This window comes from Bolinopsis microptera, chromosome 13, assembly GCF_026151205.1.
Source record: "Bolinopsis microptera isolate Bmic1 chromosome 13, MBARI_Bmic_1.0, whole genome shotgun sequence".
Classification (NCBI taxonomy): Eukaryota; Metazoa; Ctenophora; class Tentaculata; order Lobata; family Bolinopsidae; genus Bolinopsis; species Bolinopsis microptera.
This window is the reverse complement of record NC_087084.1, coordinates 8,484,394-8,502,520: the sequence shown is the minus strand read 5'-3', so window position 1 is coordinate 8,502,520 and position 18,127 is coordinate 8,484,394. Positions and strand designations below refer to the sequence as shown.

Genomic DNA, 18,127 nt, shown 5'->3' with positions numbered 1-18,127 from the left:
TTGTTAATATTATTTTTTAAGGATACTATTGGATACGTGAGGGCACTCCGTATAGAATTTCTCGCATAATCCGGGTTTTGACTCAGCGGGTAATTAATCCTACCCTTTTTAACTGCGGCAGTGAAACCCCGGCCGAAGTATAATATAATAATATAATAATATAATAATATAATAATATAATAATATAATAATATAATGATATAATAATATAATAATATAATAATATAATAATATAATAATATAATAATATAATAATATAATGATATAATGATATAATAATATAATAATATAATAATATAATAATATAATAATATAATAATATAATGATATAATAATATAATAATATAATAATATAATAATATAATGATATAATAATATAATAATATAATAATATAATAATATAATGATATAATAATATAATAATATAATAATATAATAATATAATGATATAATAATATAATAATATAATGATATAATAATATAATAATATAATAATATAATAATATAATGATATAATAATATAATGATATAATAATATAATAATATAATAATATAATAATATAATAATATAATAATATAATAATATAATAATATAATGATATAATAATATAATAATATAATAATATAATGATATAATGATATAATAATATAATAATATAATAATATAATGATATAATAATATAATAATATAATAATGTAATGATATAATAATATAATAATATAATGATATAATAATATAATAATATAATGATATAATGATATAATGATATAATAATATAATAATATAATGATATAATGATATAATGATACAATAATATAATAATATAATGATATAATGATATAATGATATAATAATATAATAATATAATGATATAATGATATAATAATATAATAATATAATAATATAATGATATAATGATATAATAATATAATAATATAATGATATAATGATATAATAATATAATAATATAATGATATAATGATATAATAATATAATGATATAATGATATAATGATATAATGATATAATAATATAATAATATAATGATATAATAATATAATAATATAATAATATAATAATATAATGATATAATAATATAATAATATAATAATATAATAATATAATAATATAATAATATAATAATATAATGATATAATGATATAATAATATAATGATATAATGATATAATAATATAATAATATAATAATATAATAATATAATAATATAATGATATAATAATATAATAATATAATGATATAATAATATAATAATATAATAATATAATAATATAATAATATAATGATATAATAATATAATAATATAATAATATAATAATATAATAATATAATGATATAATAATATAATAATATAATAATATAATAATATAATGATATAATAATATAATAATATAATGATATAATGATATAATAATATAATGATATAATGATATAATAATATAATAATATAATAATATAATAATATAATAATATAATGATATAATAATATAATAATATAATGATATAATAATATAATGATATAATGATATAATAATATAATAATATAATAATATAATAATATAATGATATAATGATATAATAATATAATAATATAATGATATAATAATATAATGATATAATAATATAATAATATAATGATATAATGATATAATAATATAATGATATAATAATATAATAATATAATGATATAATAATATAATAATATAATGATATAATAATATAATAATATAATGATATAATGATATAATCATATAATGATATAATAATATAATAATATAATGATATAATGATATAATGATATAATAATATAATGATATAATGATATAATAATATAATAATATAATGATATAATGATATAATGATATAATGATATAATAATATAATAATATAATGATATAATGATATAATGATATAATAATATAATGATATAATAATATAATAATATAATGATATAATGATATAATAATATAATGATATAATGATATAATGATATAATAATATAATAATATAATAATATAATGATATAATAATATAATAATATAATAATATAATAATATAATAATATAATAATATAATAATATAATAATATAATAATATAATAATATAATAATATAATAATATAATAATATAATAATATAATAATATAATAATATAATAATATAATAATATAATAATATAATAATATAATAATATAATAATATAATAATATAATAATATAATAATATAATAATATAATAATATAATAATATAATAATATAATAATATAATAATATAATAATATAATAATATAATAATATAATAATATAATAATATAATAATATAATAATATAATAATATAATAATATAATAATATAATAATATAATAATATAATAATATAATAATATAATAATATAATAATATAATAATATAATAATATAATAATATAATAATATAATAATATAATAATATAATAATATAATAATATAATAATATAATAATATAATAATATAATAATATAATAATATAATAATATAATAATATAATAATATAATAATATAATAATATAATAATATAATAATATAATAATATAATAATATAATAATAATAATATAATAATATAATAATATAATAATATAATAATATAATAATATAATAATATAATAATATAATAATATAATAATATAATAATATAATAATATAATAATATAATAATATAATAATATAATAATATAATAATATAATAATATAATAATATAATAATATAATAATATAATAATATAATAATATAATAATATAATAATATAATAATATAATAATATAATAATATAATAATATAATAATATAATAATATAATAATATAATAATATAATAATATAATAATATAATAATATAATAATATAATAATATAATAATATAATAATATAATAATATAATAATATAATAATATAATAATATAATAATATAATAATATAATAATATAATAATATAATAATATAATAATATAATAATATAATAATATAATAATATAATAATATAATAATATAATAATATAATAATATAATAATATAATAATATAATAATATAATAATATAATAATATAATAATATAATAATATAATAATATAATAATATAATAATATAATAATATAATAATATAATAATATAATAATATAATAATATAATAATATAATAATATAATAATATAATAATATAATAATATAATAATATAATAATATAATAATATAATAATATAATAATATAATAATATAATAATATAATAATATAATAATATAATAATATAATAATATAATAATATAATAATATAATAATATAATAATATAATAATATAATAATATAATAATATAATAATATAATAATATAATAATATAATAATATAATAATATAATAATATAATAATATAATAATATAATAATATAATAATATAATAATATAATAATATAATAATATAATAATATAATAATATAATAATATAATAATATAATAATATAATAATATAATAATATAATAATATAATAATATAATAATATAATAATATAATAATATAATAATATAATAATATAATAATATAATAATATAATAATATAATAATATAATAATATAATAATATAATAATATAATAATATAATAATATAATAATATAATAATATAATAATATAATAATATAATAATATAATAATATAATAATATAATAATATAATAATATAATAATATAATAATATAATAATATAATAATATAATAATATAATAATATAATAATATAATAATATAATAATATAATAATATAATAATATAATAATATAATAATATAATAATATAATAATATAATAATATAATAATATAATAATATAATAATATAATAATATAATAATATAATAATATAATAATATAATAATATAATAATATAATAATATAATAATATAATAATATAATAATATAATAATATAATAATATAATAATATATATATAGTTATTTGGACTAATTGCGCTAAGGTTCACAGTTCAATAAAAAGCATTTTAATTATTGCAGTAAACATAAGCTAGCAGAAATTGTCAAATTTTATTTAAGAGAGACAGTTGAAGATTCTTACCTGACCTACTCCATCGTCGCACATTCGAGGAATTGTCGTCAACTCATGACACACCAAATATATTGACAAAGTTGAACTGTATCCTCCTATATTGCAAGTCAATATACCCCTGTTGTGGGTGTTATGGGGTTACAATTAGTAACAATCTTATTTTTCAAATAGAATTATATCCGTAATTCAGTTGTTAGTAAAATTGAATTCAAAGCCTATTTGGTTAATAAACCTATTTGGATCAGTGCAATTCGTCTGGTCCCAGAAGTTTTTACACATAGGTATAATTCTGTGAATGTTGGTAAGTTTTCTCCAGACTGCTACACATCTTGTACGGTTAACAATAGCTCTTACCTAGGGTGTTGTTAGGGTGTTGTTAGGGTGTTGTTGTTAGGGTGTTGTTAGGGTGTTAGAAGTGGATTAAATGCAGTATCTACCGTTTGGTGTTCTTTGTTCGCCAAACTGAATTTCAATTTGGTTTCATAATTTATGTGAATAACTCCTTTTGCTTTATTGAAATGTGTTCATATTATGTTATCATATAATACTGATAAATTATTCCAGGATCCTGCTGTCTGGATTCGGTATATCTGCAGCTGTCTTATAAGCTTTAAAACCGCCCTCAATTTGGTATATATTGCTACATATTTCTCTAAGTTTGCAGCAGTGAGTGTTATGACGTCTTTTACATTTCTACATATATGTACATATAATATAATAGTGTATACATATTATATGGTGTTGAAATATCATCAATCATTAAAGTTCTATTTAAACCAAACTCTCAATAGAAATAGCAGTTCACTAACCAAACTCTCAATGACAATAGTATAGAAACAGCAGTTCACTAACCATACTGCTCGTAAAAGATTCGCACTTCTCTGTCCAAAGCAAATCAGTTAAATTCGGACTTTCGAATTCATCGTCACCATTTTCACAAAAGTGAGAAAAAGAGAGAGAGGGATAAACGTAGATTGGTTTCGGCTGCCCCTCTATATAACAGAATCTCCCATAGAGATAGCCCCCACATTCCGCCTCATCCTCACAACGGAAGTGAACGTCACATATACCATTACACAGAGAGGAGTGGGGCACCACCAAACCTGACCTCAGTCGTACAGATGTCTCTACTGGTCCCTGTGAATCTATGCAGGCAGCACCAGTCAGATCCAAGTTAGTGCAGACTGGAGTCTCAGTTATCCAACAGGGCCGAGAATCGCAAGGTTGTCTCTGACAGGCCATATCTGGGGGGATCGAGTAGCTGGATAAGGTATTTTTAGGCGGTGGCGGTTGCTTACACATGTAGTCCCCGCACAGGGTTAGATTGTTTGATGCTAGGTTATGGATCCCTTCACCACAAGTCTGATAAAAATAAGGATCTGCTTCACAGATCCGGTCAAACACACTTAATCTTTGGATGTCCCACGTTTTAACCACGAAGTAACTGTTTGAGCTGTGACACTGGTGGACTGTGTAACCGAGGTCCTCGATGCAACGCTTCTTCAAGTAGTTGTTTTTATTGACTATCGCACAGTCCTCTGAAAGCAACGCAAACTTAAAAAGGGTATTTAAATTTTGAATTTTTAGTATATTTTTAACTACAACCTTACAAATGGCTTGAATTTTTGCGTCTAAGTTTGTTGGAAACAAACATTCAGCTGAGAATTAAAAGTTGTGGCGCGGCTTAAAAATTGTCAGCACCAAAATGCACTTTCGGTATTGCTCTTATTATCAGCAGCGCATAGAAAATGCAGTTGCCCTACGTGAAAAACCACGGTTAAACTTAAACCAATGTTATTATAAAAATTCAACCATAGCGTGGAATATTCTTAAGAAAATATGTGATATTATTAGAATAGCCGGCTGTTACGGTAACAGCCCTCTAACAGCCAGTTAATCGCCATATCAAAACACAAGTAAGCGTCTACTATTAGTATTAGACGCTTACTTGTGTTTTGATAGGGCTGTGAGAGGGCTGTTACCGTAACGGCCCACTGTAATAGCCGGTCGGCATTTAACCTATATGGCTATAATTTGCCAAACAATCACTATCAAACCTTTCATCGGTCCACACAACAGAATCCAATAACTTGGATGAGCCTTCCCATTCTTTTTTGAAATTCTAAAATTATAGTGAGCTTCAGCGGTTCCGTCTGAATTGTAATCACATTTTATGTTATCTAACACGGCACTTTTGCGGTATGGGTTCTTCTTCTCGAACCTAACTGTCCCCACGAACCCACTAATTCCTTCCTCAAAACCCATTTTTTGGCAAATATGGTCAAAAAAGCATTCGGAATATCCTTGGATATCTGCGACAGGAATTATCTGAAAATGAGTATTGAGTAAATGTTATGTTCGAAAGAAATAATAGGGAACTCAGTCCATTTTCAGTGTGGAAAGTTTTCCGTGGAGGTCGATAATAGACAGTTCGGAAGCGTCATCTCTATATCGGCATCTTTATATATCACATGATAGTAACAAGTAATATTCTTGAGAAAGTAGCCAATTGAAAAATTTTCAAAGAAAAACTAATTGTTCAAGAAAACTAACTTTAAGATAAAATAAAATGATAAATCGAAACAATCTAAATATGGACAAACATTTGTTATTGATAATGACTGAACTATATTATATACACAAACTCATTAGTAGCACAAACATTTTTTGTTGATCCAATATGATGGCTAATATAGCCCTAACATAGCAATTTAATGACATACCCTTTTATTTCCATCTTGAGCAAAGAAAATTCCAAAGCCACTAGTAGACAAGTCTATACTTCCGTTCACCAGATGAAATGTAAAGTCCTTGCCCCCTGTAACATATTATCTTTAACTGTTCAGTTGAAAGTAGAATTGGGGAGTATGGTGCGTACATAGTATCGTGTAAATCAACAACATAGAGCCATCGACCGTCGGATTGGATACAATAACCTAACCTTGCTCGATATGCTTGCCTGAAGCTGAGCCTACTGTCACCACTCCCGAGACGATGAGAAGGATTATGATCTTAGTCATTATCTCTCGTCTTACTCACGTCTCACGTTAACAAAAAAACAGAAATGAGGAACTGAGTAGAGCTGGTTAGAAATAGTTTCAATCTTGCTGTAACCAGGATACATCACGTGACAGGTCAACATGACCGCGTGACTGAATCTCGACCTATCACATTATATTAACTGTCGTTATCAAACCAATGAGAAAGTTGGACTGCCTGAATTCATTTTCTGACAATAGAATACCATTGTTTTTGTAAGTATTTGCATTTCAAGATGTTAAAGAATATTTGTTCTAGCATCTTAATAAGAATATTGAGATTTTGGTTCATATTGGTGGTCAAAATAGAACTATATTCTTTTTTACCTTGCTATAGTTCGCACATAAATAATAATAAGCAGTAGTATTATTAAAGCTTCTGATTGTAAGAATCAACCACGTGTTGGAGCTCTGACCAATCACAACACAGCAACCGACTCCGTGCTCTTATCCAACCAATGATAAAGCGAAGAAATCTTGAGCTCAGCGCCTTAACACGGCTACTTGTAATGGCATAATCGATTATTAATCCCGTTAACAATTATTTGTCAAGGGTTTTACAAGCGATTCTGTTATATCTGAACTGTTGGTTATTCAAATAGCACCGTGCTGCTCGTCTCAGTAGAAAGTCATTGAGGTTTTCTTTTTTATTGCTTTATTGCATCTCAACACACTCATCAATGAACCAACCATGGCAACCATCCTCCTAAAAAGCTAAAATAGAATCAAACACATCGTCCAGAACCCACATTACGGACATTTGTATTGTTGCAAAACCAGTTGACATTAAGAAGCAGAAATGTGGTAAGTTGGGTGTGTCTTAATTTGAGGGGTTCCCCGTTTGAGTTAAGCAGTGTCTCTTTACTTTAAAGAGGAGTTACTCGAATGTGGCCATTCCAAATATTTTGAAACTTTTAAAGAAAAATAGAAAAATCCAGCCTACTTTTAGAAAAAACCCAGCAGCCCATTTTGAAGGGTCCTCCTATTGATGGAGGATTAAACCTTTTTGTGTTTCTACCCCCATTATAATTAAGTCACCTTGCAAGATCTAATTCACTGGAAAACAATAATAGCAGCAGTAGAGCTGAAAACAAGTTTTACGCTAAAAAATCTTTAAATAAGCATTTTATAAATATGATCGTTGCAAACACTTTGATGCTTAAGTCAGTTTCCCTGTTCGATATTATCTTGGACGTCTTGGACATCTTTTACCAGATTATCAGTTCTCTCGTTTTGTTTGATGTCATCTTAGACATCTTTTACCAGAGTATCAGTTTTCACGTCTTTTTCGATGTCATCTTGAACATCTTTTACCAGAGTATCAGTTTTCTCGTCTTGTTCGATGTCATCTTGAACATATTTTACCAGAGTATCAGTTTTCTCGTCTTGTTCGATGTCATCTTGAACATCGTGAAATTGTATATCAGTATTCTCGCCTTGTTCAATTTCATCTTGCACATCTTCATCTCGATTATTAGGGTTTTTGCCTCGTTCAATAACATCTTGCATATAATCTTGAACTTTGTTATCAGTTTTGATGCTTCCTCCAGTATCATATTGCACATTTTTCACATTTCTTCCTGATTTTTTGCTTTCTGTTTTCATGAGTACCCCCGTTTTTGGGTGACTGCATCTCCTCATCCTGCAGCTATGTCCGTATCTGTGGGCACATGAGCACACTTCCGTTTCACTACCGTTAATTTCGACCATTTAAGCGCTGAACTTACAGTGTCTGCCACGAAATCACTGTACAATGTGATGAATTATCCACATATGTTTTAAATACTAAGTATGAAGTAGAACTTATGTCTTAGCTCTGCATTAGTTCGGATCTCGGAGGCCTGGAGCGGGGAGCCAGCGCAGTTTTAACCATTTTCATGAAATTGGTAGAGGACTTTGTTGTTTGTGCAATTCTATTATATTGTTTTACGTTTTACGTTGAAGCGTAATACTATAACGGTGGAAAATTTTCCATTATCCTATAAATTCGAGCAAGATCGCGGTAACAAATTGTAGCTAGTAAAGACTTACTAAGTTAATATGGTTGACAAAATTCCAGTAGGCAGCAAAGTTCATCTTCTTCTTTGTTCAGAATTTGCCGCCTTCTCTAGATTTTCTCCGCCACTTACTGGTACTACATATATTTCTAGGTGTTGTGCAGAATGGCATTTTATATAATTATACAGGTTCCTGGATCCTGGATGAGTTTTAATACTTTCAACATGACTACTATTGACTATATAACAAAAAATTTGAGGACAACATGAACCCCAAAACTTTGATCATAACAACATATGGACAGAACTCAGTGCCAGGACAACAAGACACTCCCTAACTTTGAACATAACACGAGGAAATGTGGACAGAACTGAACAAGAGCAACAACCACACTCAAAGACTGAGGAATCAGGAGGACTTTGTATCCCAGGAACCAACTATTTAACTATCATCGCTCAATAATCGGTTTGGTATGATCGACCCTACATACTTTGATTTTCCGACTTTAAACCAGGGAATTAAATTTACCTTCCTAACATTAAATCGTTGATTTTATATCATTTTCCTTTTTCCAAAACATTCCAGTGCAATTGTGCAAAAAAGTTGGAGATTACAAATTTTGGAAGCATGTAGGGATTTAGACCTGATATCGACCGTATATACTAAAAATACTTTAGGCCTAGCACAATTGTATTTGTAACTGCAGTTTTACAGAACTCTAAATGCTTAATGAACACACTTGCAGGTACCACCCGTATTCACACTCAGACCTGAGTTTAGTGACTAAACTTTAGTCATTATTTTCCGATACGAGATTGGGGACGGGTTCTATAAACAAACAAACAGGTTCCTGGATAATTTTATGGCTGAATATACTATGCTATTGCATTCGATGATATTCATACAAATTTTAACTATTGTTTTTACAAGTTCTTTGTTTCATTTTAAAATGTATGATTACGATCAACTAAAAAGTCGGTCAATTATATTTTAGTAGTGTGTTTGTGTTTATACAGCAGGGTGTCATAATTATTGGCGCGTAGACAATTTTGCGTAAAACGATCATTACTTGACTTCTGAGGGTCAGTTTCCTATGGAGTCTTGATCATTCGAGAGATAATCCTTCATACTACAGTTCAGTTTAAAAACGAAGTCCGAAAGAAGTTAAATTTCGTCGATAATCACGACGAAAGAGACAAATTTGGATTATTTGACTTTAAGCTTTCGGCTGCTTCCCCTGAATTCCGGGATGAGTCCGCCTGACTATATTTTATTGCGTCAGTTAGAGGAGAAAGAGAGCTTTTAGTTTTATAAAATCTATAGTTTTCTATATGTTTCGCTATCGCATGAACTTGAAGAGCTGTGCACTTTAGTCTAAAGAATAATTTCAGACAAAAATTCACCGAAAAAAATTACACATAAATCCCTCCTTCGTAAATCTAACCAAGTATGGAATCGATCTTTTAAATAACGGCCTAAATTATTTTTTTTTGGAAAACAAATAGAATAATATATAACAATATAATTTACAACAATGTATATCGACCAGATTTGAATCAACAATTAATTGAGTCCATAGGACTCATAATTAGCTAAGCTTTGATACAAAGCATGCGAACTCAAAGTCGCTTTCACAACTTTTGTCAACTGAATTGACAGAAGATATGGTTCCTCTTATACACAGGAGAACCAGCTTCCTGATAATAAATGATAATTTACATCTTAAAAAATTGACAACATCTGAATAATTTTGTTGAGTTTTATAACTTATTTTCTCACACAGTAATCTAAAAAATGTTCTCGCTTCTGGCCCGCTGCCACCCGTGACAGAGTACACCAGTGGACAGAAACTCCCATGTTCGACATTCAATATTCTCTCGTTGTATAACCTCCGCTTCTGAGTCTCAGCTCTCTCGTATATTTTTTCTGTTGATGATGAGAGATAAGACTCAGAATTTGGATTGAGAAACTTTATGTCGAAATAGGAGTTCTGTCCTGGACGATAGAATCCCCTTGCACGGACGTCAGGGTGGGCATTGTCTCCTGTTAGTGTGGTACTTGTTGAGAAAGTCTCCCCGTCTAAAGTCTGTAGGTGGGGCTCACATTCTACGTCTTTGCAAACAGTTGATAGTTGTTTGGCTATGAAATCCCTAACTGAGTTGTGGCGGATGATGATGTAGCCTCCTCTTGGACAGTTTAGAGCATGGTTGATGTCCATTTTGGCCCCACAAACACAGGATTGAGGTAATCGTGGAAGGTCTTTGTTATATCGAAGAAGTAGACTATCCCTGAATTCCCCTTTGTTCAATGTGAACCCATAGGACAGTCAACCAACTTGAGCTTCCTTTTTCTCTTGCCTGATTAATTGCACGTGTAGATCTATCACTGCTTTCATTGCAGATTAACGTGTATTCTAATTCATGCTTTTCTGCCCTCACTTTTAGAATTTCTTTCAGCGACTCGGAATCATGATCTATATCCGTTTCAATTCCGGCCATGGCCTTTACTAAGGACTTAGTCACTTCCATGGATGTTTTATACTCCTCTGATGCCAACTTTGATAAAACTGGTATGCCTAGTCCCCCACATCGTACGGGTAGCGCAACCGTTCTTCTCTCTAATGGTGTAATAGGGCATCCAAATAAAGCCGGTATAAATTTCTCATCGATAAGCATGTCAAGAGGTTGCAAGAATTGATCTAGTCCTTCGATTGTTCTCATGAAGTATGTCATTTTGTGCCTAACCCCATGAGTGAATGCTGCATATGCTGCTTGTGGCTGGGATTGACCAAAATCTGATAATTTGTTGATCATTTTGGTCCATTCTTCAACTAAATTATTGATGTAAAGTCGTTTATATTCCTCTGACCCAATAACCGCTCCAAGATGTCTCTGTCCAGTTATTTTTATCTCGATCCCGCTTTCTCCAAATATTTCCATAGCCCTCTCCATGCTCGATGGATGTTTTATTATCAAACATGATTTGCTCGGGTTGACATGATATCCATATTTAATTCCCTCTGCCACTATCATATCCCACCAGGTTTTGAGATGTATCAGTGTTCCAACAGATGACGCGTCGTCGGCCAGCCAGACTTGCATAACTTTCCTTAGCTCTTTAAGTTTCTGTAAAATTATGGGTTTTGAGGTACATCAACACAAAATTCTGAAATTAAGAAAAATTTTAGACGATTGTCTACAGACTAGTTTTTGAATTTTGTAATTTCGATATTCAGAAGTAAAGTTATGACCCGTCGAAAAATATTGATTTCATCATAAAATTTCAAACACGCCAATAATTCTGACACCCTGCTGTACAAAGTGCTCTACTAAAATTACTATTCATAATCATAAAGCGGTACAAAGTAAACGACCAACGTAATCGTCCAACTTTAAATTTCATGTGTGATCAATCGTCAGGGACATAAATACAATAATAATTAGACATTGCAGACCGAACTACTTTCAGTCGATACGATTGAACCCTCATATATTTCTGTCAAAGGCCAAGTCTTTGGGTTTTTACCCTGCAGACACTTGAACATGGAATTCAAAGGTCTTTACAGGATACTGTTCGTAGTTCCCGTACAGTCCCCATTTTATGCCTTACTAGTCCGGTTTATCTTCATTGTCGGCCTTGATCGGCCCGTTAGAGCCGGCTTTGTCCAGTCATCGACCATGTTGATAATGCAGCTGTCGACTGGCGGGTTCACGCTCCATCTTGCTGCTAGAGATGGGGTAGATGATTGACCCATCTCCTCTAATATGCTGTATAGGGTCCTATCGATACTTTTGACCGACTCCTCTACAGTCGTTTTAAGTGCGGAAATTTCAGCATTGCTTTTCAAAAGGTTTTGCCGCAAGCCTCAGCACCTTGGAGTAAAACTAAGGGTAAATGAACGGTAAAGGTATATGCACGCTATTGAGCATACGATCAACGTGGCGAACCATAATGCCCACATGTCTACTACCACAGATACTGATAGAGCTTCCAATCTGCATCATTGGCATAATTCTGCGGAAGTAGTCCGGGAGCTAGGCTTCAACCGTCATCAATCGATGTTGTGAAAGGCATCGCAGGACAAGTTAACTGCGGAAGTAGTCCGGGAGTCCATGATCCAGTTGTCCACCATATTAATAACACAGGAATCCACTGGTGGATTAAGACTCCATCTAGCCGCTAGGGAGGGAGTGGACGATTGGCCCATCTCACCCAAAATAGAGCATCTTGTCGATGCTTTTGAGTTTTGACAATCTCCTCTACAGTCTTATTTAACTCCGCGATTTCAGTGTTGTTTTTTACCAAGTTTCTGCCGAGCCGCAGTATTTTGGCGTACAAGCCGATAAATAGTATCGAACTTATTGTCAGTGTAGCGAACCACAGTGCCAACAAGTCGAACGATTGAGATAGGCCTGTCATCGTACTACTACTATACGTCCACCATTTCAATAACGCAACTATCAACCGATGGATTTACACTTCATCTTGCTGCCAGGGATGGAGTGGATAATTTCATCGAAGATGCTGTACCTGTAGAGGGTCCTATCGATAATTTTGACCGAATCCTCCACAGGCACACGCACAGTCGTTTTAAGTGCCGCAATTTCTGCATTGCTCTTCAAGAGTTCTGTCGCAAGTCTCAGCACTTTGGTGTTATAAGCCATATATGCTATGCTATAGAGCAATTATTTCCAGGGTGGCGCGAACCATAAATATAATGCCCACGCCCCACATGTCCACTGCCACATACAATTATAAAACTTCTATCGTATTCATTATGAAGCTAAGATGTCGTTGAAGAATAAGTAGATTATTTAAGAATCTTTGAAGAATCGAGCATAAGTCAAAGTTGCATTAGAAAACTGATACCTTGCAACTTTTCCCGGGGTAGGTTAAGCAGCGCCCACGTGCAAAACGTGTATCGGACGTACGCGGAAGTCGCAACCTGGCCACTGGAGTTGTCGCCATGGTCACAGGGGGCAACAGAGCTGAGGAGCGTGCAAACTGATGACAGCATGACGGTCTGATACTCTTTAAATCTTTTCCGTACTGTAGTTCAGAGATGAAACATACTAATAATGAATGCTGCTTTAACTAGAATCAGGAACAATGTTATAGTTCTAGTTATACTGACGTATAGATACAGTCCTTGTCCCGTGTACTAACTTAGGTGTGTGACCGACTCTCCGACGCTTTTTGACAAGCCCAAAAGGACTGGCTAGTGAGTGAGAGCCGACGCCCGACACAACTGCTACTAGGTACCACTACCAAACAAAAAAAACGTGTTTAACTGAAAATTAGTGCTTCCCTGAGTCTTGTTATTTAGGATGCAGAGTTTTGCTCCTTTATCAAATTTGTTAGATGTTCGTAACTTCAAATTGTCAAAGATCACTGGGCGCGGCCACCGAGAGTGGAGTCGTAGAGTATTGACATCGTCGATCAAGATAATTTGTATCTCAAACTACAAATGCAGCTCCTAATTTGATGTTCAGGTATCTCTTTTAATTATGACCAGTAGTGTCGGATGATATTATCGATCATGCAGATTATGCATTATGGATTAATCCAGGGTAGGGTGACCAGTGCAGTCATCTAACATCTTGCTTCTGTCTGTCATCTTATCATAAAGTGTCAATTTCACAGAATAAAACTACTCAAATAAATCCTTCAGCTGAGCGGTAACTTGTGATCGACAGTCTAATCAATATTTATATAGATACTATAAACTATTAGCTAGTCCAAGTTCCAGCCAAGCCAGGCCGGCGTGTCAGTGGTCAGGTAGCGGCATGTATACAAACTATATACAGGAGGCCGAGCGCGCGCAGCACTAGGCTGTCAAAATTTCGCGCGGAAATTAAGATCATTTTCACGCAACTTTGAGAGTAGGCGTTCGCGCCTTCCATGACCTGCTAGATGGACAGTCATTTACCAAATGAAACGGTGATCTCAAACTCTAGTAATATAAATAACTTATTGATGTTCACAAACTTTAATGAGATCTCATATGAAATATAAATCAAATATATGCAACCGCTTCTGTAAATAAAAAATACAACAACAAATGAAGAGATCCTCGAAAAAAAAGTAAACAAACTTTCACGAATAGAAAACTTAGAATATCTTTTCTCTTTTTCATAAAAAAACGGCAAGAAAAAACCATAAAAACTGCCATGAAGAAAAAATTTTAGATTAAACCTTTAACAGCCGTGGTTAAGTATCACATGATCATGATAACAGTAACAATTTCCACAATCAATTATCCAATTACAGTATCAATTTCCACTGTCCGACTAGTCTATCAGCACAATAACCAGTGGTGCAGTCGACCCACCCAGAACTGTCCCATCTAGCTGATCTCTAAATTCTTTGCTCCCTTTTGTGTCTGTGATTGCGATTATCATTTCCTCTACATGCTCCAGTTCGTGCACCTGTCAAAATTAAATGGTGTTTTAATGGGGTAATCAAAATTAAATGGGGTTTGTTCAGAATTGACGTTCATTCATCAATCGAATTCGAGGCAATAGGTTGGATACCAATAGGATTCCAGAGGAAATGTAAAATCTGCGCGTCAAATATTAGAAGTTTCTACATATGTTCAAATCTCCGACAATTTTAAGTCAGCTATTGTAAACAAGGATTAAGGGGGAGTAAGTAGAAACACGAAATGATCACCTGTTCAACATGCTTTAGCAGTAGAGTATTGACATCTTCTCTAGTGGTTGGGGTTGTGGGAACATTCTTTATAAATATTTTAGTTTGGTTCAATGGTACTCCGTGCTCCTTTAAACCTGAGCAATCAATTAATGAATTAGGTCCAATTTGAACTGCTAATTTGATCCAATGGAGTAGCGATATGTTTAGATGAGTACTAGCTTATTCTCCAGAAAAACGATAAAACCACAAAATCCCGTAACACTGAAACCCTCACAAACCTTTGATAATATCCTTATCTTGGTCAGTAAGCAGGGCTCTGTTCCTAGCAGCTCTAGAGTGTGGTGTAATGGGTGTGTTGTGGGGTCGGCGGGGTGTGGTGACCGTTTCTTTGCTGCCTGAAATAGTTAGAGTAATATTCTGATCGGAAAATAATTTATTAGTCGCATTGTTATAATATAATGTTTCTGAGGCAAACAGTTTAGTGTTTCCGTTTCTAATTCCTTATCCTGATAAGAGCCTTTTCCTTGTCGTATTAAACGGGAACGCTACAAATTTTGCTCTGAAACATTTAGAGTTTTAATTTAATGACTGTTACCAATCTCTTCCTCTTTAACCGAAATGGGTGTTGGCCCTGTCGCCACAATTATAAATACATACATAGGTTCAAATCATAAACTCAAATCATAAACTCAAATCATAAACTCAAATCATAGACTCAAATCTTTATTGGTTTACCAGTTTTGCGTTTTCTAGTTTTCTGGCTTAAAACGTTTAACGTAGACTTCAAAATCACTTCCTCTAAAGTCTCAACTTCCAACGATATAATAAAGGTCCAACATCCCCCTAGAGATCTTCCTATTTACCTGATATAGCAGACTTAGAAGATCTTGGCTCGTTCTGAATCTGTAACGATTGCGGAGGAATAGCGGAGGCTTCAGGTGGAACAGGCATACTGGGAGGACGAGGAGGTCTCGTCATTGGCTGTTTACCCCGAGAGGAGGAGGAGGCGATGTTAGACCCCCTCACCCCGCTACCTCCTGGAGAGGAGGGTATTTGGGGATCTGGAACTGTAGATGAGGTTCGAGGAGGCCGTGTATGTTCGTCGGGGATAGTAGTTGAGGTTTGGTGAGGTGTGAAGGAGTTTGGAGGGGGAGGAGTGGAGGTTGTTTCAGGAGCTGATTGGCTGGTGGCCCCCACGTGATCAGCGAACCAGCCGGATACCTGGGCAATAAGATGGGTTACAATTTAAAAGACGTGTTATGAGACTGAGGAAGATGAATATAGTAAAAGGAATATGATAGACCATCAGAGTTTTATTCCGGGGAAAAGTATTGGCCATTCTTATCCTAGAGGAAGGGAAGTGGATACGTCAAAATTTCTCGAGTGTAAAAGGTTCATGATATGTGACCCTAAGCAGAAAACTGTGCCCCAAAAAGCTATAATTGGTATAGCGTACTAGAATATAATGTAAGGGTTGCGAGAAAGTTGAGATGGCTATGTGTCCAAATCATTATCATGATACCATGATACCTATTGACTGTTGAGTGCTGCACGCAATAATGCCTGAACGTAAGGAGGACTATAAGAGGGCAGCAAGCAAAGATATGATGATAATAATAAGTCTTAAAGACTTACGTACAATTATCAGTTTTCACAGGGTGTTCCCTCGTGTCCAAATTTAAAATTATAATTTTTAATTATAAGGCCCCTCATTAGCCCATTAATGTAATTACTAATTAATATAACGCTACTGACTGCAGTTACCAGTCCGAGTAAACGTGCATTATCTCCCTCATCTAGCAAAAGTAATCTATTATAGTTGGATAATTTGTTAAATTGTTACCGAGCAGCTTGGCCCAATGTTTGGATCGCATAGTGTACCCCTCGTCCTTACTAGTAACCGCACGGTGTACATTATATGTATGTAACAATGATTATCGATTATCAAAGTCGATCAGTAATCCTAAAGAGCTTCCGTACACTTTGATATGATTGATATGTTGGCAGCCCCTCCACCAGCTCAATTATACAGAATATGCGTTGAAATTATCTCTGTGCAAACTGTGGAAGAGAGCTACCCATGGAATTGGTTTTTGTATGATTTCTCGTTACCAGCATCTATAATTAATCTAAGAAGAATTAGATTCGTGAAATTGAACTTAAAGTTTCAGTGGATATCAGCGGTTTTACAATCTCAAACAATGAACATAGCCTTATTACCTTGCCTAGCAAGTTAGGGTCACGATGATCTAATTTCATACACGGAACAGTTCCAAAAGGCCTGCTTTAGTGAATGATATGAACTGAAAGTTGCGGCTTCATCACAACTAAATTTGATTTT

The 18,127-nt window shown here is 30.9% G+C and overlaps 2 protein-coding genes across 2 annotated transcripts in view; one reads left to right on the top strand and one right to left on the bottom strand.

Annotated features, from left to right (window-relative positions):
• Positions 1-18,127, top strand: part of LOC134824966 (muskelin-like) — a 472,587-nt gene that overhangs the window by 69,834 nt on the left and 384,626 nt on the right. The gene's annotated exons all lie outside the window — the stretch shown is intronic.
• LOC134825138 (mucin-7-like) overlaps positions 15,079-18,127 on the bottom strand; it is a 23,343-nt gene continuing 20,294 nt past the window's right edge. The window contains exons 4-7 of the mRNA XM_063837279.1: positions 16,650-17,007; positions 16,065-16,181; positions 15,805-15,920; positions 15,079-15,560 (exon numbers count right to left, since the gene is read on the bottom strand). Coding sequence (XP_063693349.1) covers positions 15,423-15,560; positions 15,805-15,920; positions 16,065-16,181; positions 16,650-17,007 — 729 coding nt within the window. The 3' untranslated portion in view covers positions 15,079-15,422. The remainder of the gene's footprint in view (positions 15,561-15,804; positions 15,921-16,064; positions 16,182-16,649; positions 17,008-18,127) is intronic.